This window comes from Paroedura picta, chromosome 4, assembly GCF_049243985.1.
Source record: "Paroedura picta isolate Pp20150507F chromosome 4, Ppicta_v3.0, whole genome shotgun sequence".
NCBI lineage: Eukaryota > Metazoa > Chordata > Lepidosauria > Squamata > Gekkonidae > Paroedura > Paroedura picta.
Genome location: NC_135372.1, coordinates 142,920,358 through 142,941,189, shown reverse-complemented (window position 1 = coordinate 142,941,189; position 20,832 = coordinate 142,920,358). Strand labels below are relative to the sequence as shown.

The window sequence follows — 20,832 nt, the reverse complement described above, 5'->3', positions numbered from 1 at the left end:
TAATGATCTAGATGAGGGGGTGGAGGGACTACTCATCAAGTTTGCAGATGACACCAAATTGGGAGGACTGGCAAATACTCCGGAAGATAGAGACAGAGTTCAACGAGATCTGAACACAATGGAAAAATGGGCAAATGAGAACAAGATGCAATTTAATAAAGATAAGTGTAAAGTTCTGCATCTGGGTCAGAAAAATGAAAAGCATGCCTACTGGATGGGGGATACGCTTCTAGGTAGCACTGTGTGTGAACGAGACCTTGGGGTACTTGTGGATTGTAAACTAAACATGAGCAGGCAGTGTGATGCAGCGGTAAAAAAGGCAAATGCCATTTTGGGCTGTATCAACAGAGGCATCACCTCAAAATCACAAGATGTCATAGTCCCATTGTATACGGCACTGGTCAGACCACACCTGGAGTACTGTGTGCAGTTCTGGAGGCCTCACTTCAAGAAGGACATCGATAAAATTGAAAGGGTACAGAGGAGAGCGACCAAGATGATCTGGGGCCAAGGGACCAAGCCCTATGAAGATAGGTTGAGGGACTTGGGAATGTTCAGCCTGGAGAAAAGGAGGTTGAGAGGGGACATGATAGCCCTCTTTAAGTATTTGAAAGGTTGTCACTTGGAGGAGGGCAGGATGCTGTTTCTGCTGGCTGCAGAGGAAAGGACACGCAGTAATGGGTTTAAACTTCAAGTACAACGATATAGGCTAGATATCAGGAAAAAGTTTTTCTCAGTCAGAGTCGTTCAGCAGTGGAATAGGCTGCCTAAGGAGGTGGTGAGCGCCCCCTCACTGGAAGTCTTCAAGCAAAGGTTGGATACACACTTTTCTTGGATGCTTTAGGATGCTTAGGGCTAATCCTGCGTTGAGCAGGGGGTTGGACTAGATGGCCTGTATGGCCCCTTCCAACTCTATGATTCTTCTATGAAGAGCCTTCACAGAATCAGCCTCTCTGTCAGAAGCCTATCCAGCCTCTGTTTAAACATCTCCAAAGATGTGGCATGCTTGATACACCTCTCACCTGAGTGGCAAGAGGCACACAGGTAATGGGCAGAAGACTCTTGAGCATCTGTCTATTCAGTCAATAGTTCTGCCCAGGGAAGCTTCTGACCTGTGGTGCCCCTATGAATTAATGCCTGCCAAACTGTCCTACCGCCAACAGCCTTGCTTAGCTCTTGCAAACCGAGGTCCGCAGCTTCATTCCTTGACCGCTTTCCTCCACCTCCTGTTGAGTTTTCCTCTTTTCCTGACACAGCTATCTTTCCTAGGGACTCTTCTCATGACATGACCAAACCATCTTGAACATCTAAGGTCACCAGACCCACCTGGTGGAGCTGGAGGTTCCTTACTACCAGGCCCCCGTCTCCCCACGACTGCTCAGCTGGCCAGCAGGAGGGAATTTACCCAGAAAAAGACGGAGAGCCATCCATCCAACGTGCAGGGACGTGTCTGTGTCACTCCCTGCTTGAGATGGAGATTATCATCCCATCCAGGATGTCTGGTTGATGCTCTGGTATGTGGGCAAAAACTCCATGGTAGAAGCCAGATTGACCATATAGAGTTTGTGCCCAAATACCAGAGCATTGCCTGGATATCCTCGGCGTGATGATGTCACTTCTAGGCCACGTGGACACACTTGCTGAAAATGTCAGATTGGCTTCCTTGCTGCTCTCAAAAACTCCCCTCCCCCTAATCCCCTGCTGGTTTCCAGGAGGGAGTCGGCAACTTTAGGGATGTCACCATATAAATTGACTCTGTGGCTCACTCTTCTTCCGTTTGGTCCCAGGATGAGGGAACTGCCAAGTTTTTAAAGAAATCCCTTGGAGCCGTTGACAAATTGGGGGCCAGGCCTATCCGGCTGCTCAGAATATCTGGGTCGGAAGGAGCCGTGCAGGCCGGCATTCTTGGGTCGCATCACGATATTTCCGCTGTCAAGCCGAGAGGTTAAATGTCTTGAGAAGATGTGACCGCCCTTTGGCCCGGATTTGGTGGGTCCCAAAGGCCCAGGAAAACATAAACAGACTTTATTTGAAGCACAAACTCTGGAATGCCTCTTCCCAAATCTACTCTGTTACCAGCTCCCTGCAGCTCTGAGCATGGGGGGGGGGGGCAGGAGGGCCAGAACTGGATTCGAACTTTGTTCTGCTGCTACGGACGACCAAGGTGACCCACCTGACTCTGTCTAAGATGGACAGGTGAGCTTTCCATGTTGACACCTTGTATGGTGTAGTTTGAATGTCAGGGAAACCCAGGTTCCACTACTCACGCTTCTATGCAGTTTGTGAGTTGTCCCGGAACTAGTTAATCTTCTTCAGCTGAACCTACCTTACAGGGTTGTTGTGAAAACAAAAAGGGGAAGGCTAAAACCCTGTATGCTCCTCCAAGCTACATGGAGGAAGGGTGGGATTTTAAACCAACAAATAGATTTATAGCATTAAAACAAATTTGCTTTCCGGATTTTCCTGGGCAAATTTTGACAAATATTCTCCAGATGTTCGCTGAATGGCAGACTAGCTACTGAGTGCCTGTCAAAGAGGTGATAACGTCTTTGAAGGAGGAGAGTTGTTTTTATGCCCCACTTTTCACAGCCCCAAAGATTCCCTATGCAGTTTACAAACCCCTTTCCCTTCCTCTCCCCACAACAGATACCCTGTGAGGAAGGTAGGGGTGAGAGAGCTCTGAGAGAACTGTTCTGTGAAACCAGCTCTAAGAGTACTGGGACTGGCCCAAGGTCACCCAGCTGCCTGCATGTGGAGGAGAAATGGGGACAACCCCGGTTCTTCAGATTAGAGACTGCCACTCTTAACCACGACACCACGCTGGCTCTCAATGTTCAGCATTATTTAAATTAAATATCTGGCAGCTGAGAGAGGTCCCCAATAAATCTCCCCTCCATGAACATGTCCAGTTCCCCAGTAAATCCATCTCAGCTAGAAGCTGAGGGGAGGAAGGCAGCATAGTACAGCTCCATCTTGTCAGATCATAGAAGCATAGAGTTGGAAGGGACCTCTAGAGTCATCTAGTCCAACCCCCTGCACTATGCAGGACACTCACAACTACCTGCCTGCCCACAGCGACCCCAATTTCATGCCCAAGTGATCCCCCCCACCAACAATCTCCAGAATCCAGCCTGGCCCTGAGGAAATTCCCCTCCCATCCCACAGTGGTGACCAGCAATTCCCTGGGTCTGCAAGGAAGGGCCACAAGAGACAAACACTGGCTCTTAATCTCCGGGGGCCATACATGGATGGGAGACCACCGGCGAAGACTCTGCAGCAGAAAGCAATGGCCAACCACCTCTGCTTCTCACTTGCCTTGAAAACCCCTTGCTGGAGGTCAGCTGTAACTTGGCAGCCTTCCCCCCCACAAACACACACATGTACAAGTTAGAAGCCACATTTTGAAGGGGTGTCTTCAGTCCAGATAATTAAGCACCACGTGTGAAGAATCCCCCTTTCCTGGTCTCTCCTGAATCTCCTCGCAGTCAACAGAAACAGTTGAACTACCCGTGCTAATTCCGTGCCTCAGCCATTCCCGCCCACTTCCGGACCCTGGGCCTCTGCAGCCCAATCTGGCGCATGATTTGATCATGCCAAGGCTTGTCTGTGCCAGCTTTGCTCGATTCCGAGCGTGTCCCCAAGGAGAGGACGTTGCCAATCAAAACGCTGAACCGGGAGAGCAACAGTTCCCTCGGCCAAGGCACATCGGGCCGCTCCTCCCCCCCTTCTCCATACATTTTCTCAGGGTCAGGATTATAAAGGGCCTGCCCTTGATAGCGCAGGATGGAGTGTACACTTGTGCATAAGCTGCGCAGCAGACGGCCAGACCAGAACAAATGCTGGCAGGGGCTCATGGGAATTGTAGTCCATGGACATCTGGAGGACCGCAGGTTGACTATCGCTGCTCTAAGGGAACTGTGCATGGCCCAAGGTCACCCAGCTGGCTACATGTGGAGGAGGCATGGGGAATCAAACCTGGTTCTCCAGGGCAGCACTGTAGGTGGGACAGAGAGAGCTCCAAGAGACGTGCTCTGTGAGAACAGCTCTACGGGAACTGTGACTAGCCTAAGGTCACCCTTCTTGGTTGCCTGTGGAGGAGGCATGGGGAATCAAACCTGGTTCTCCAGATTCTTAACCAAAAAACCACACTAAGAATCATAGAATCGTAGTGTTGGTAGGGACCCCATCTAATCTATCCCCCTGTGGAATGCAGCTGTGTAGCCCTGTTGCTTAGCAGGGCAAAATAACCAGGCCCCGAATGTGATTGTGGTGCAGCCTGCCAAACAGTTTCCCATCTGTCCCAGGAACGTGAGCGTTGTGCTTTCCGGGGAGATGTGACAGAGCTCTTTGGACACTCTCCAGTTATGATACAGTGGATTGAAAAACGAGACATTAGTCTTTGGGGGAATCGTCCCATCGGCCTGCAGAACCATCATACCCTACATATTTTGCATTATCCTCTGCTTCCTGCGTGTAACTCTGTGATCAAAACGGAGAACAACCCAGAACATCCAGGCGGCTCAGCCACGGCGGCCGGACCCCGGAGCCGGGTTGAGCTTTCTGCCTCGAAAGCCTTTCGAAAGCGCCGTCATCTCCTGCGTCCAGCCTCCCCGCTGAAACCTGAGCCCCTGCAGTGGGATAGGAAGGAGGGAGTGGGCGAAGGAAGAGAAGGAAAAAAAAAAGCGCTCGGCGTGTTCTGTTATTTATTTCAGAGGCTGCTGCCGGAGTGAGCCTCGTCCTCTCGAAAAGGACTGGGGGGGCACAACTGGGAGGAGGGAGAGGCCAAGGGGAAGCACTGCCTGGCTGGATTTGGGCAGGAAGGAGAGAGAGAGAGTCGCTGTGGTCTCCTTGCAGGGGGAAAGCCGGCGGCTTCAGCCACCTGGCACCCCTGAGCCCGCGGAAGGCCGGTCATTCATTCTGCGCGGAGGCCGTGTGGAGAAGCTCTCAGAAGCATGTGGACGATTCCCGCTCTCCAGGCCCTGGCCGTGGGCTCCTTGCTGGCCGCCCTGTGGGCAGAGGGCAGCCAGCGGAGGGCGGCAGAGGGCGGGATCCGCCGGCGCTCCCACCGGGTCCAGCACGGGCGCTGCAGCTACACCTTTGTCCTCCCCGAAGCTGACCTGCCCCCCTGCCGGCACCCTGGGGAGGCCTTCGACGTCAACACCCTGCAGCGGGACGCCCCCCTCGGCCCCCCGCAGCGGAGCCCTGCCGCCGACCGCTCGGCCCAGAGGGTCCAGCAGCTGGAGAGGGTCTTGGAGAACAGCACCCAGTGGCTGATGAAGGTAAAGGGAGGGGCGGGGGCCGGGTTCGAGGTGCATCGGGGGGTTGCCAACTCCAGGGGGTGAAATTCCTGGAGGTTTTTGGGATGGGTCCTGGGGTGGTTTTGGCGAGTGGAGATCTCAGCAACATTCGCTGCTGTAGACTCTCCCCTCCAAAGCAGCCACAATCTCCTGGCGACCGGCTGTAATCCCAGGAGGTCTGCAGGCCCCGGCTGGAGAATGGCAACCTAAGTAGGTGGGGGATGAGGAGTAGGGTTGCCAGGCCCCACTGAGAAACCCTTGAAGATTTGGGGCACGGAGAGGACAGGGACCTCAGTGGGGTACAATCCCTCTCCAGAGCACTCGTTTTCTCCAGGGGAAATGGCCACTGTAGAGTGGAGATGTGCTGTAATTCCAGGGGATCCCAGGTCCCACCTGTGGGTTGGATTGCCAGCTCTGGGTTGGGAAATACCTGGAGACTTTGGGGTTGGTGCCAGGAGAGGGTGGGATTTGGGGCAAGGAGGGTCCTCAGTGGAATGTAATGCTCTGGAGTCCCCCCTCCCAAGCAGCCCAATTCTCCAGGGGAACTAATCGTTTCCGTCTGGGGAGGAGCTGTAATTCCAGGGGATCTCCAGGTTCCACCTGGAGACTGGCATCCCTTCCTGGTCCTGGCAAACCTAACCCTAAGAACGGGAGACCCTGGGCCTTGATATCACGTGGCTATGAAAAGGCACTCTGCTCATGCTCAGAAACATTCCCTATAACGCTGCGGGTGGAAGGGGAAGACTTCTGTGGGGGGTACTGTTGTGGTGAGAGAGTTGATCTAAGAGACCTGGGTTCAAATCCCCCTTTTAGCCATGGGGTGGTGTGGGGCCAGGGATCTTCTCCCAGCCTGAGCAGCCTCCCTGAGCAGTTAAAAATTGAGTTTGGGATTACAGTCTGGGATCTGAGGGTCTGACCCAGAAATATAGGGGGGGGGGGAGTATGAAGAAAACAGCTTTTCACTAACCTTGAAGAGACCTGAGGACCTTGGCTTGCCAACCTCCAGGTTGGGCCTGGACATCTCCTGGAATGCCAACTGATCCCCAGACTACAGAAATCCTTTATGCTGGAGAAATGGCTGTTTTGAAGAATGGGCATTACAACCGTGTTTACTTATTGAATTTCTTGTCTGCCCTTCCCTGGAGGCTCTGGGTAGATTACAACTTTACAACATTCTGGATTTATATTTACTGGCTGCTGTATTTTGTTCTTATAGGGGGGTTTTATTGTGGGGTTTTATAAACTGCTAGCCGCTTTGGGAGAGGTGGGGTACAAATTAAATATAAATAAATCTGTATAGATAGTGCTGCATCCTTTAACAGCACTGCAACTTTTAACCAGAAAAAAGGGGGGGGACAAGAAACTCCGAGATTCCTAGAATAGAAAGGGGCCATGAAGGCCATCTAGTCCCACCCCCTGCTCAATACAGGATCAGCCTCAAGCATCCAGGATAATGAAATTAATTCAAAAGAAATTCCAGCTAAGCATCAGGGAGAAGTTCCTGACAGTCAGAGCGGTCTCTCAGTGGAATAGGCTTCCTCGGGAGGTGGTGGGTTCTCCATCTTGGGAGATTTTTAACCAGAGGCTGGAGAGCCACATGACAGAGAGGCTGATTCTGTGAAGGCTCAAGGGGGTGGCAGGTGACAGTGGATGAGCGAGAGGGTGATGAGTGTCCTGCATAGTGCAGGGGGGGGGTGGACTAGATGACCCTGGATGTCCCTCCTAACTCTATGATTCTATGATTCTATAGGGATCTGTCCAGCTGCTGCTTGAAGATGGCCAGTGAGGGGGAGCTCCCCACCTCCTGAGGCAGCCCATTCCCCTGCTGAACTGGACTTCTAGAATCCTAGAGTGGGAAGGGTCCATGCAGGCCATCTAGTCCCAGCCCCTGCTCAATGCAGGATCAGCCTAAATATAGGATCAGATGAAATATAGTCCCCAATATGTAAACTGATATTGTAAACTTGGGACCATGAGTTCCCTTCCACCCAGACTCTGACCGTCCCAGTGAAGAGGTACCAGTCTTTCAGTGCAACCTGGAGATCCTCTGGAATTATAGCTCGTCTCCTGAGATTGCTTCTCCTGGAGAAAAAAGCTGCTTTGGGGGGAGAACTAGGGATGCTGACCTCCAGGTAGAACAGGGCATCCCCTGGAATTAAATCTCATTTCCCGACTACACAGATCAGTTCCCCTGGAGAAAAGGGCTGCTTTGAAGGGGGACCCTGAGGCTTTCTGCCCCACTGATTTCCCTGTCCTCTTCAGGCTGCATCCCAAAATCTCCAAGCGTTTTCTGACCGGAATCTGCTCACCCTACCCCCCACCAGTGGCCATGAGGGATTTGCCCCCCCCCCACGCCCCCTGCAAGTGTCAAAGCTGGAGCCCAGAGCAGAGAAGCTACAAGGACTGAAGAAAATTTTCGGATTTTACAGGCTCTTTTACTTGGTTGCCTGCAGTGGGAACTTCAGAATGGCTCTTTTTTTTATATGGCCCTGCAGGCTACCCAGGCTGGCTGGGCCTGCAAAAAATGTCCGTAGCTTAGTCCTTTTAGCATTTTGGCTTGAATTCACACCCAGAAAAATCCCCAAAGCAAATCTGGAGGGGGAGTCTTGCTCAGCCTGGTGGGAATTTAAAGAATTTGGCAAAAATGTGAGTCTCGCCCCCAACAAAATGCCAATGAAGATAACAAATAGGATGTGAACAGGGTTGCCAGCTCTGGGTTGGGAGATACCTGGAGGTCTGGGAGGTAGAGCCTGAGGAGGACAAAATTTGGGGAGGGGAGGGTCCTAAGGGGGGGATGAAGCCATAAATTCGACCTCTCAGAGCAGCCATTCACTCTGGGTGAATTGATTTCTTTTGCCTGGAGATCAGTTTTAATACCAGAAGATGTCATAAGAACCTCATCTCAGAAGAGCCCTGCTAGGTCAGACCAGGGGTCCATCTAGTCCAGCCTCCTGTCTCACACAGGGACCAGCCAGTTCCTCTGGAGGGCCAGCCACAGAGCAGAGAGGCCAAGGCCTTCATAAGAACCTCACACAGGAGCCAACCAGTACATCTGGAGGTCCAACAACACTTCATCCACCTCCTGGGATTACAGCTGATCGATGAACCTGAGATACTTGAGGTTCCTGAATCCCAATCGGTGGGATTCACCACGAGTCCTGAGTCCGTCAGGGCTTTAAACACCTGGGTTAAGTGTCTCATATGGGTTTGCCAGTCAGTTTACAGATTATGGTGTCATCTATGGAGGCAAACACAAACTGGGCACAGTCCCAAAGGGCCTGGTCAACCAGCCTCTGAAACGTCACCACTGCTCCGTGCAATCCGAAAGGCATAACCTTAAACTGGTACAGGCCCCTGGGTGTGGCAAGTGCAGTCTTCTCTCAGCCTTCCTCCCATAAAGGGATATGCCAATAGCCTTTTGAGAGATAAAGGGCCAAAAGGAACTGGTCCTTTACAAACTGTATCACTAGATGCTTGGCCCATGGCATGAGCCAGTTTGGTGTAGTGGTTAGGAGTGCGGACTTCTAATCTGGCATGCCGGGTTCGATTCTGCGCTCCCCCACATGCAACCAGCTGGGTGAACTTGGGCTAGTCACAGCAGTTCTGCCAGGGCTCTCTCAGCCTCCCCTCCCTCACAGGGTGTCTGTTGTGGGGAGAGGAATGGGAAGGCCACTGTAAGCCGCTTTGAGCCTCCTTCGGGTAGGGAAAAGCGGCATATAAGAACCAACTCTTCTTCTTCTTCTTCTTCTTCTTCTTCTTCTTCTTCTTCTTCTTCTTCTTCTTCTTCTTCTTGAATTGGGCCTTCTTGTTTACAGCTCGGAAGTCTATGCAAAATCTCACTGACCCATCCAGCTTCGGCACCATGACAACTGGCCTTGTCCATGCACTCGTGGACAGCTCAGTGACCCCCAAACTGAGCATGTCGTCCACCTCTTGTTGGACAATGGGCCACTTCTTAAATGGGATGGGGTGCCATAGAGTTCTCACCACCACCTCCCCTGGAACCATATTGATGTCCATAAAACACATTCGCTGATCTCTTTAGCTGCGTTTGTAAGCAGGCAGGGGGGAGCAGAGCCACTGAGCGGTGCAACTGAGCATGCACAGAGTGCCTCCCCTGTGTGTGCTCTCTGGTGCGTGGAGCTGTGAATATCAGGCAGTTTGCTTCTTCCTCCTGTGGTGCGTTGCCGTAGCCAGCTGCCGCTGGGATCAGGGCTTGAGGGCCTTGCGGGAGTCTTCCGAGCAAGGGTGTCCGGCAGTTTACGAGTTCGTCCATTTGGCTTCCATGTCTTGCTCCCAGGGGTCACGTCCGTTCATATCCACATGGGGTTTCTGCAGGCTGTTAGCCCTGTGTGTGTGTGCTTTGTGTGAATATGCATGTCTGCGTGCCTGTACACGCACCTGCGGACGGGGAGGCTGAGCGGGAAAAGCAGAAGGGAAATACAAAGAGCTCGGTTTGTTTAAAGCTATTGCAAATATTAGTTTCAAAGGCACATGAACGTGATGCTGCATCACAGTGAGTCTGACTGTTGGTCCATGTATTTGTTAAGGGCTATTAAGTTGTTTAAACAGAGGCTGGAGAGCCATCTGACGGAGAGGCTGATTCTGTGGAGGCTCAAGGAGGTGGCAGGTGACAGTGGATGAGCGAAAGGGTTGTGAGTGTCCTGCACAGTGCAGGGGGTTGGACTAGATGACCCAAGAGGTCCCTTCCAACTCTGTTATTCTATGATTCTAATGATTTCCAATAAGCTCTATCATGCTCAGGTCTTGCAAACTGAGAGCCAGCTTGGTGTCATGGTTAAGAGAGGCTATCTAATCTGGCAAGCCAGGTTTGATTCCCCGCTCCTCCTCCACATGCAGCTAGCTGGGTGACCTTGGGCTCATCGCAGTCCTCTTAGAGCAGCTCTCAGAAAGCAGTTCTCTCAGAGCTCTCTCAGCCCCACCTACCTCACAGGGTGTCTGTTTTGGGGAGAAGAAGGGAAGGTGATTGGAAGCCATGTGGAGTCTCCTTCAGGCAGTGAGAAGCAGGGTATGAAAACGTCCTTTTTTCCTGCTGTCTCCATTTTTTCCTAGCATGATTGTCTTTTCCAGTGACTTCTCTATTCTCGTGAGGTAAAACGAAGAGGAAACAAACGGTGAAGAAAGAAAAGGATCTTTAATAATTGAGCAAAACCTATGGGTTTTGCATGCAGCTTCAGTAGGGGAGCGAAACTGAAGTCGATCGGAAAGGAAATTTCCCCTGATGAAAGTGAACGCAAAAAGCATAGGGAATTGCTCAATTATTAAATATTATTCTTCTTCTGCATCGTTTGTTTCCTCTTCTTCCTTTTGCCTTGGTGTGTCCCCGTTTTTTCTCTTTTCATAAGGTGACCAAAGTACAGGAGCTTCACAGAATCATAAAATCAGAGCAGGAAGGGACCTCCAGTCTTCTAGTCAGACCCCCTGCTGAATGACTTCAGGTGAATCATTCTAGCTTCTTGGGAGTTCAGCTGTGATTTGATCTAGAACCCACGGATTTGTCTGCTTGGCCAACCACGGTCTCCGTAAAACTCTCCTCCAACTCCCAGCTTAATTTGCTCAGACCAGTAGTGGCTCTCCAGGGTCTCAAGCAGAGGTCTTTCCCATCCCCTCCTGCCTGGCCCTTTTCACTTATGCTGCTGGGGATTGAACCAGGGACCTCCTGCCTGCCAAGCAGAGGCTCTGCCACTGAGCCAGGCTCTCAGGCCAAGGTCTTTCCCATCCCCTCCTGCCTGGTCCTTCTAACTGGAGATGCTGTCAGGGATTGAACCAGGGACCTCCTGCCTGCCAAGCAGAGGCTCTGCCACTGAGCCAGGCTCTCAGGCCAAGGTCTTTCCCATCCCCTCCTGCCTGGTCCTTCTAACTGGAGATGCTGTCAGGGATTGAACCTGGGACCTTCTGCCTGCCAAGCAGAGGCTCTGCCACTGAGCCAGGCTCTCAGGCCAAGGTCTTTCCCATCCCTTCCTGCCTGGTCCTTTCAACTGGAGATGCCAGGGAAATGGAGCCTGGGGGTGGGTGGGGGGGAATGGACGGACAAAGACCTCAGTGTGTTACAATACCCTCCTAATCATCCATTTCCCACAGGAGAACTGAACTTGATAATAAATATCACATAAATCTTTATTTTTACGACCCACCCATCCTAAACGCTCAGGGTGGGAAACTGCCGAGCTTCAACAATCGATAAAATTATAACATCATCTATCAATACCGCAAAAAACATTCTGCTTCAATTGTCGTCTGCAGATGAGCTATCATTCCAGGGGATCCCCAGGTCCCCCCTGGAGGTTGGCGTCCCTCGTGCAGGTGGACTTCTTTGCTGAGCAGCTGGATGAAATACTAAGCAAAAGAGGTCAAGACTTACAATTTAATTTAAAAGGCTGTCAGTTGAAGCGAGGGCCTTGGGGAATTGCTCAGGCCCACCCCCCACGGCGAGGAGCTCAATCTTAACCCCCCCACCCCACCCCCAAAGCACATGACAAACACAGCCGAAAGACGTCCTTTTCTCCCAAGCACCTTCCGACTCCACATGGGCCACGTAACCTATGGCTGCTGACGCAAGCCCCGCAAATAACTCGGTCCCACGTAAGGCCTGCAAATAACTCAGTGGAACAGCTGGAATGAAATTCGTAGCGCAAAAGGAGCCGATGGAGCCTGTGGATCTGTCACTGCAGAAAAACGGGATAGAGGTTTACCAAAGGGCAATATTCACCAACCTTAAACATCCCCTTTAAATCAGCATAAGTACATGAGAAGAGCCCTTCTGGATCAGGCCAGGGGTCCTTCCAGTCCAGCCTCCTGTCTCACACAGGGGCCAGCCAGTTCCTCTGGAGGGCCAACAACAGGGCAGAGAGGCCGAGGCCTTCCTAAGAACCTCAGAAGAGCCCTGCAGGGTCAGACTGGTGGTCTATCCAGTCCAGCATCCTCTCTGACACAGGGGCCAGCCAGTTCCTCTGGAGGGCCAACAACAGGGAAGAGAGGCTGAGGCCTTCCTAAGAACCTCAGAAGAGCCCTGCAGGATCAGACCTGTGGTCTATCCAGTCCAGCATCCTCTCTGACACAGGGGCCAGCCAGTTCCTCTGGAGGGCCAACAACAGGGCAGAGAGGCTGAGGCCTTCCTAAGAACCTCAGAAGAGCCCTACAGGATCAGACCGGTGGTCTATCCAGTCCAGCATCCTCTCTGACACAGGGGCCAGCCAGTTCCTCTGGAGGGCCAACAACAGGGCAGAGAGGCTGAGGCCTTCCTAAGAACCTCAGAAGAGCCCTGCAGGATCAGACCGGTGGTCTATCCAGTCCAGCATCCTCTCTGACACAGGGGCCAGCCAGTTCCTCTGGAGGGCCAACAACAGGGCAGAGAGGCTGAGGCCTTTCTAAGAACCTCAGAAGAGCCCTGCAGGATCAGACCGGTGGTCTATCCAGTCCAGCATCCTCTCTGACACAGGGGCCAGCCAGTTCCTCTGGAGGGCCAACAACAGGGCAGAGAGGCTGAGGCCTTCCTAAGAACCTCAGAAGAGCCCTGCAGGATCAGACTGGTGGTCTATCCAGTCCAGCATCCTCTCTGACACAGGGGCCAACCAGTTCTTCTGGAGGGCCAACAACGAGGCTGAGGCCTTCCCCTGATGTTGCCTTCTCTCTCTGGTATCCAGAGGATTAGTGCCTCTGACTGTGGAGGTTCCCCTCAGCCACCATGTCTCGTAGCTACCGAAGGACCTCTCCTCCATGAGCCTCTCTAATCCCTTTTCAAAGCCATCTGTGTCTACATCTCCCGGCAGTGAGAAAAAGTATTTCTTTTTGCCTGTCCTGAGCCTCTCCCTTCCTGTGCAGCCACTGTCTCCTGTTGGATACAGAGCGAAAGAGACCAGCTGACACCCCCCTTCCCCATTTTGGGTTTTTATCTTCCCCCTTCTTCCGAGAACCTCACAATAGCATTTACAGATGCCCTCTCTAGTTCGTCCCCACAACAACCTTGTGAGGTAGATGAGGCTGAGAGAGAGTGACCAGCCCTTGATCACCAGTGAGCTTCCACAGCAGAGCGAAGATTCGAACCTGGGCTTCTCAGGATCTAGCCAGCGATTGGTTGTGCTCATTACCCAATCAGAGGGCTCTGCTGAGGGCCAATCACATGTTACGGTGGGAACCTCAAACTGTATATAAGTTCGGATGGTGGGTTGTTGTTTGAGTTCAGTTGTGTGCAGACGATAAAGAAGTGACGTTTTGGTGCAGGGGCGACTCCACACCTTATTGGACCCACAATTTAATCCCTTTCCCCAAGGGAATTCTGGGAATGGTAGTTCTTGTTGGGGAGTTTAGCAGAACTCAGAGAGGGGCTTCTCTGGGCAGTCCTATGCAGGAGAAGTCCACTGGTGGAAAAGAAGCAAGTTGTTGGCTTGAATGCATCAGCTTTGAGCAAAAATTGACCCCCTCGGAGCCCTGTGGCACCCCCAGCACAGAAAGGCCTTTGGCCGCTGAAAGAACTGGAATGAAGGCAGCGTTCAGAGCTCAATTTGGCTGCCTCCCCAAGCGCTCCGTGGCCCTGTGACCCTCACGCTACGATGGTCCTCTTCCAGCGGAGAGGGCTGATTTTCTTGACTCCAGCTGGAAGCACTTACGGGGACCTGTTTTCTTTGGATTCCAGTCCTGAAAAAACAAGCCAGTAGAGAGCAGGAGGGCAGGAGAGCGGGTTGGGGGGACAGAGAAGTTGGGAAAGAATATAAAACGCAACCCAAAATTAGCTGGCCAGTTAACAGGAAAGGATAAACATATTGAGCAGAGGTCCATGAGTAGCTCTTAGCCACAAGATCTAGATCAGGGGTAGTCAAACTGCGGCCCTCCAGATGTCCATGGACTACAATTCCCAGGAGCCCCCTGCCAGCATTCGCTGGCAGGGGGCTCTTAGGAATTGTAGTCCATGGACATCTGGAGGGCCGCAGTTTGACTACCCCTGATCTAGATGGAGCGCGTGGTGTCTAGGGCAGAGATGCTCAGGATACTTGGTCCTTGGGGGCCACAGTGGGAGGATGTTCTGGCCCCACTGGTGGATCTCCTGACAACACCTGGGTTTTGGCCACTCTCTGACACAAAGTTGGACTGGAGGGGCCCTCGGCCTGATCCAACATGGCTTCTACTATGTTCTAATGTCTGGGGTAGTGATACTCTGTCTTCTTAGGTTTGGGGCAATGGAAGGAGGGCTTCTGGTGTTCTGGCCCCACTGTTGGACCTCCTGATGACCCCTGGGTTTTGGCCACCTTGTGACTCAGAGTGCTGGACTGGAAGGGCCTTGGGCCTGATCCAACATGGCTTCTCTTAGGTTCTTTTCAAAAGTGGTTAATCAGTAGATTTGCCAGCTCTGGGTTGGGAAGTGCAGAGATCAGCTTGCCTGGAGAAAATGGCCACTTTGGAAGGTGGTCCACACGGCATATTTCCCTTCCGAAGTGTCTCCTCTCCCTAGCCCTGCCCTCCTCAGGCTCTACCCCTCAAGTCTCCAAATATTTCACAATATGGAGCTGGCAACCCTAGGAAGGAAAAAAGAGAGAGGAAATCCATGGAAATGACAGTGTGACATCACTCCTCTCTCCAGGAATTCCCTGAAACTCTATGGTTCCACACATAGAGGTCCCACAGATTCCTAGAGAGGCATGACGCCACCTTTCTTGGAAGAGAAATCACACCGATGTTGATGGCTACCCTTATGCCCCCCTTCCCCTACCTTTCTGGCTGGCAGTCGTAATTCAGTTGGGCAGGGGAGAGCTGGATGGGCATCTGAGCATCGTATTTGCCCACTTCCTCTTGGCAGCTGGCATCATTTCTGGCTTGTACAGAAAGTGAGATCATCACGTTAGGCCATTCTGGTGGGTCGCTGGCATTTGGGCAAAAACTCTATGGTAAAAATGGATCCCCTGATTTTACAGCTCCTCTCCAGTTGCCAGAGATCCATTCCCCTGCAGAAAATGGCTGCTTTTGCAGAGTGGACTCCATAGCATTAGACGCCACTGAGGCCCCACCCTGCCCCAAAACCCACCCACTCTTGGTCCAGCCCTAAAGTCTCCAGGTTTTTCCCAACTTAGAGGTGACAACCCTTCTCCTGGAGAATACTTGGGAGGTTTAAAATATCCCAAATGCCACATAATCTCTTTTATTAGGGTCGTCCGAAATGACACAAAACCATGCTCAAGTTTTCAAGTTAAAATCATGGCCCCGAACATCTCTCTTTTCATCCTCCCCATTAATAAAACATTTTTTGTAACATACAACTTGAAGAGGAGTTCTGGAATCCTTGCAAGATCACAAACTGTTTTCTCTACTCTTGTCTGGCCCTAATAAAGGGGATTACACGGACCGCGGTTTTTATTTTGAATTTGGATTTCGGAGCTGCACAGCTGCCAACGATTTTTGGAAATCTGTACCTTGGAGGGCAACATGTCTTTTTATTCTCGCCCTACCTGCTGCGGGCTTTGTTAGAAACATTTTGTAAGCCGCAGGCCGCACACTCTTGCACAAGAATTTAAAAAAAATATATCGGAATGTAAGAGGGATACGAAAGAGAAAAGGGGTTACATATTATTTGAAATTTACTATGCATTGCAGGGCATTGCAGGTCTCCTCATCCGGAGACCAGTTGCAATTCTGGGGGCTCACCGGACCCTGCTTGAGCTAGGCTAGAGTCACCAGATTCCCTGGTCTCGGTGTGGGACCCTAGTTTTAAGATGCACCTGTCCCCCCATGCAGCCCCCTACCACCTGCAAACCAGAAGAACATAACAAATTCAGACAACTTGCTGGGATCTCCAAGAAGTGACATCAGTGTTTTTGAGAGGACATTCTGTTTTAGGGCAGAACTCTATGGTTAGAAGCTAATTCCATATATACTTTTCAGTTCTATATAAACCGACCTGGGCCTTCGGGGAGGGCGGTATATATAAATATAAACAAACAAACAATTCTACCATAGAGTTGTTTGCCCAAAAGCCAGAGTTTTTTGGGGGGGACAGTCTGTTTTAGGGCAAAACCCTATCGTCAGAAGCTAATTCTACCATAGAGTTCTTTGCCCAAAAGCCAGAGATTCCCCCTGTCCTGATGTTGCTGACATACTGACGTCACTTCTGGAAGGTGCACCCCCAGCCCCCACCAGCAGCAATAAGGGACAGGGTAGCCCACCCACGGTAGCAGACCCCAGCCCCACCAAAACATCCTGGGTTGTCATTCCCCTTTCCCTTGAAGCGGCGACTCAACAAACTCTGTCTTTCTTTGCAGGCTCCCCATGGAGACCCGCAGCCCGGGTCAGACTCCCAGGTCCCAAAACACGAAGGATCAGCGGCCCCCCCTCCATCCCCCCCCTCTCCTCCCTTGGCGCTTTTGATGTTTTCTGTTTGTTATTCTTGTTTTATCTGAACCAGAGCAACAGAGCCAGCCCTTGGTGTTCTCTGCCAGCTGGTTATTTTTCATCTCGGGAGAAATTAATTTTAGTTTGCATGCAAACGTGGACTGGAGCCAGAGGGGGTGGGGGTGGGGGCGGGGGGGGGGGTCAGGCGATGATTTATGAGTCAGCTTTTAGAAGGCTGTGGAGAGATCCAATCAGAAGCTTGTTGGTTGGGGTTGCCAACCTCCAGGGGGTAACAGAACAGCTCTAACAGGATTCCTCCACACGCAGCCATCTGGGTGACCTTGGGCTAGTCACAGCCCTGATAGTACTGTTCTCACACAGCAGTTCTCTCAGAGCTTTCTCAACCCCACCAACCTCACAGGGTAACTATTGCAGGGAGAGGAAGGGAATGCTATTTTAAGCCGCTTTGAGACTCCTCTAGCTAATGGAAAGCAGGGTATAAAAACCAATTATCCTAATTATAATACCAGGCGATCTCCAGGTATCACCCGAAGGGTGGCAATCCTATCACCCCCCACAGCAGAGGTAAAGAGGAGCTTTGTTCAGCGAAACCAAAAACGTCCAGGGAGGAAAGGGTGAACACGACCCCTTCTCTTTGTTCCCACACGTTTCTCTTCCTTGATAAAGCAGCCCTGGCGGCTAAATTAGCAAACGCGAAAAAAAAAAGAATCCCATAAAATAAACATGGAATCTGCAGCCCAGCCCTCAGCTAACCAGAGAGGGGGTCACGGCAGAGCTGCAGGCCTCATCCAAGGAAAGTTCGTTCTCACAGCCGTTCCACGGTCTCATTCAAAGGCTGAGGAAACCTGCTGACCTTGTGAACAAATTCCCCTTTTTTTAATATTTAGGACAATCTGTCCCCTTGATTGAAGCAAAACCCTTCCATGAGCTTGCCTTTACCAGTTTGCTTTCACAAAACCCATGGTTGTAGCTGCTTCCTCCAGAACACATTTCCTGTGTTAATCCTGAGGTTTTTCAAAACCCCGGGAATATTATTGAAACCTCCTTTTTCCCTGGGGAGTGTCATATCCTTCTGGATTTGGCCGAAAAGGTCGCTGTGTGACCTGAACCAAGCTTCACGCATGGCTAGGAATTCGTGTTCCTTCCAGGTAGATCCCGGAGTACAGTGGTCACTCAGATTCCAAGTGGGACCTGGGATCCCGCAGAATTACAACTCATCTCCAGTCCACAGAGATCAGTCCCCCTGGAGAAAAGGGCTGCTCCATTGCTGGCAGAGTTCAAAGATACAAAGTGGGGTTGAAGCACCCTCTGCTTGGGAAGAGAGACAATTTTGTAGAGAAGAGAAGAGAGAGAGAGAGAGAGTCCTAACAGTCTAACTGACTAACAGTCATGGAGGCAAGCAGGGCGGAGGTGTGCTCAAAGGAGCAGGGAGTTTCAAATCGAGCTAATCAGAAGGCTGGAGGAGATTCTTTGAAAAATGCCAGGAAGTTTCTATTCTAACTGTGCTAAATATACATTTCTTCAGATGCCCCCTGCAGGATATTCTCCATATACGGTTTAATTATGCCCAGTACAGAATTTACTTATTCCAACCATGATGGCATTACACCTGTTGAGGCTTCTCCCCTCCTCATAACCCACCTTCCCCAGCCTTCAGCTCCCAAATGTCCAGAAATTTCCTTATCCAGTGAGGGCAGCCCTTATTAAAATTGCTCTTCCAGAGACAGAGATGGGCTCCCTTGGAGAAGAAGGAGGTTTTGTAAGGTGGACATTATACCTACGACTTTCCACTTTCAGTACAGGTTAGTTTCCTGGCAGATAGAATTGCACCAGGAGTTTGTTCAGGAAACAGGTAAAGAAAGGAAACCTGCTTCCACAGAAACTGTTCCTCACCCTTTCTGCTTTCCGTTATGCTTGGAGCTAGGCTTGCAAGCCTTGGGTGGAGAAATCCCTGGAGATCTTTCTTTTTTGGGGTGTGTGTGTGGGGGGGGTTGAAATGTGTGTGTGGGGGGTAAGGTTCAGGGAAAGGAAGGACTTCAGTGGGGTGCAATCCCAAAGAATCCCCCCTTCAAAGCTGCCATTTTCTCCAGCGGAACAGATCTCTTAAAACTGGAGATCAATCCTCATACCAGGAGATCTTTAGGTGCCCCCTGGAAGTTAGAATCATCGAATCATAGAGTCGGAAGGGGCCTCCAGGGTCCTCTAGTCCAGGGTAGTCAACCTGTGTTCCTCCAGATGTTCATGGACTACAATTCCCATGAGCCCCTGCCAGCAAACGCTGGCAGGGGCTCATGGGAGTTGTAGTCCATGAACATCTGGAGGACCACAGGTTGACTTCCCCTGCTCTAGTCCAACCCCCTGCAGAATGCAGGAAATTCACAACTGTCTGCCCACCCACAGTGACCCCAATCCAATGCCCAAGTGATTCTCCCCCCCTCCAAAACCGGAATCCCTGGCCAGTCTGGTCTGGAAGAAATTTGCCTCTTGACCCTAAAGCGGCAATCGGCATTTCCCTGGGCAGGCACGAAAGGGCCCAAGAGCCAAGCAGGGACACCGTCCCTCCTGCCCACCCACTCGCCACCTGCCCAAGGGCACAGACTGTGAGCCAGGCTGGCATCCCTTGGCTGCGTGGAACCAGTCGGCTCCAGAACCCCATTGCTAATGGCAAAAGGAAGGGGTTGGCGAAAAAGCCAACCGTTTTCACGTGGGGTGCTGTACGTTTGCCAGGAAGACGATGGGGGTATTTTTTTGCACCGCTGAGAATTGTTTGTAGGGAAACAGCACCGTTTCAATTCAGCTCCATTGGCGTCCGCTCCATGCTCCTTCTCCCCTGAAGGCCCGGCTAATTGGGATGATCAATGGCGCATGGTGCGCAGCCGGTGATTCAGTTTCCACCAGCACGCGAGATGCCAAGTCAGAGCCATGGGATGCCCTGCTCCCAGCGGAGGCCTTCTGGCTGGTGGACACCCTCCCCCCCTCCCCCCCGCTCCTTCCTCTGTTCACTGTCCCGGCCAACCCAAATTTGTTTATTGTCATAAACAAAATGTTTGCCCTGGGAGATGGGAGGATTAATGAGGCTGCTTGGAAAGGGGAAATGTTTTCCAGACGAGCTCCCGAGTTTCTCTTCCTGTGTCACGTCAGTCGGAGGCAAAACCCACCTCCCAGTTGCCAGTTCTGGGCTAGGAAATACCAGGAGGTTTTGGGGGGGTAGAGCCTGGGGAGGGTTAGCAGAGTTTGTTGAGGGGAAGGCTCAACCGTGTATATCGCCTTAAAGGCCACCCCCCAGGGTGCTGGTAGAGTTTTAATATCCAGCTGGCAGAGCGCTGGCTGCTTAAAGAATTAATAGCTGTCCTGAAAACTGAAACAACTTTGTAAGGAAAGAGAGGAGTGGGAGAGTCCTAGCAGTCTAACCGACTAAGGCCGTCAGGGAGGAAGTGCACTCCAAGGAGCAGGAAGTCTCCAAAGGAGCCAATTAGGACACTGAAGGAGATTCTTTGAAAAAATCTAACGATGCTAAATACACATCTCCTCCGATGCCCCCTGCAGGATATTCTTTATATGCTTTTGAATCAAGCATGCTACGGATCCCACAAGGAAGCCTAGGGAAGGGGTGGGGGTGTCTCCAAGAGCTCCCCCCCTGCTACCCAAACACTCTTCTGGGAACAACGCCACAGTGGGGGTTCCTCTGTCTCCATCGGGGGTCTGGCATGGCCCAGGAAGCCATTTCTCCCATGAAACCGATCTCTGCCATCTGGAAAGCCGTTGTAACTCTGGGAGAGCTCCAGGCCATGCCTGGAGGTTGGCAGCCCTACTTCCTTGGAGGGGTCCCTTTATTCTAGCCATACATTGGTAGCCTCATGGTCATTCTTATCAATTCTTTAAATTGTTTCTGGCCCCTAGATTTCCACAAATTCTAGAACCGGACCCCCCCAATATGGTGCTCATAGTCCAGGGCAGGGGTAGTCTAACTGCGGCCCTCCAGATGTCCATGGACTACAATTCCCAGAAGCCCCTGCCAGCATTCGCTGGCAGGGGCTCCTGGGAATTGTAGTCCATGGACATCTGGAGGGCCGCAGTTTGACTACCTCTGGTCTAGGGCAAAAGTGTCCAAATGGTGTCTCTCCATATGTCCAGCAAGGGCTCATGGGAATTGTAGTCCATGGACCTCTGGAGATCC

At 51.7% G+C, this 20,832-nt stretch overlaps 1 protein-coding gene across 1 annotated transcript in view; it reads left to right on the top strand.

Moving 5' to 3' along the window:
• The first annotated feature begins 4,699 nt into the window (after positions 1-4,699).
• ANGPT4 (angiopoietin 4) overlaps positions 4,700-20,832 on the top strand; it is a 38,384-nt gene continuing 22,251 nt past the window's right edge. Inside the window, exon 1 of the mRNA XM_077335984.1 lies at positions 4,700-5,279. Within this exon, the coding sequence (XP_077192099.1) occupies positions 4,953-5,279 (327 nt within the window). The 5' untranslated portion in view covers positions 4,700-4,952. The remainder of the gene's footprint in view (positions 5,280-20,832) is intronic.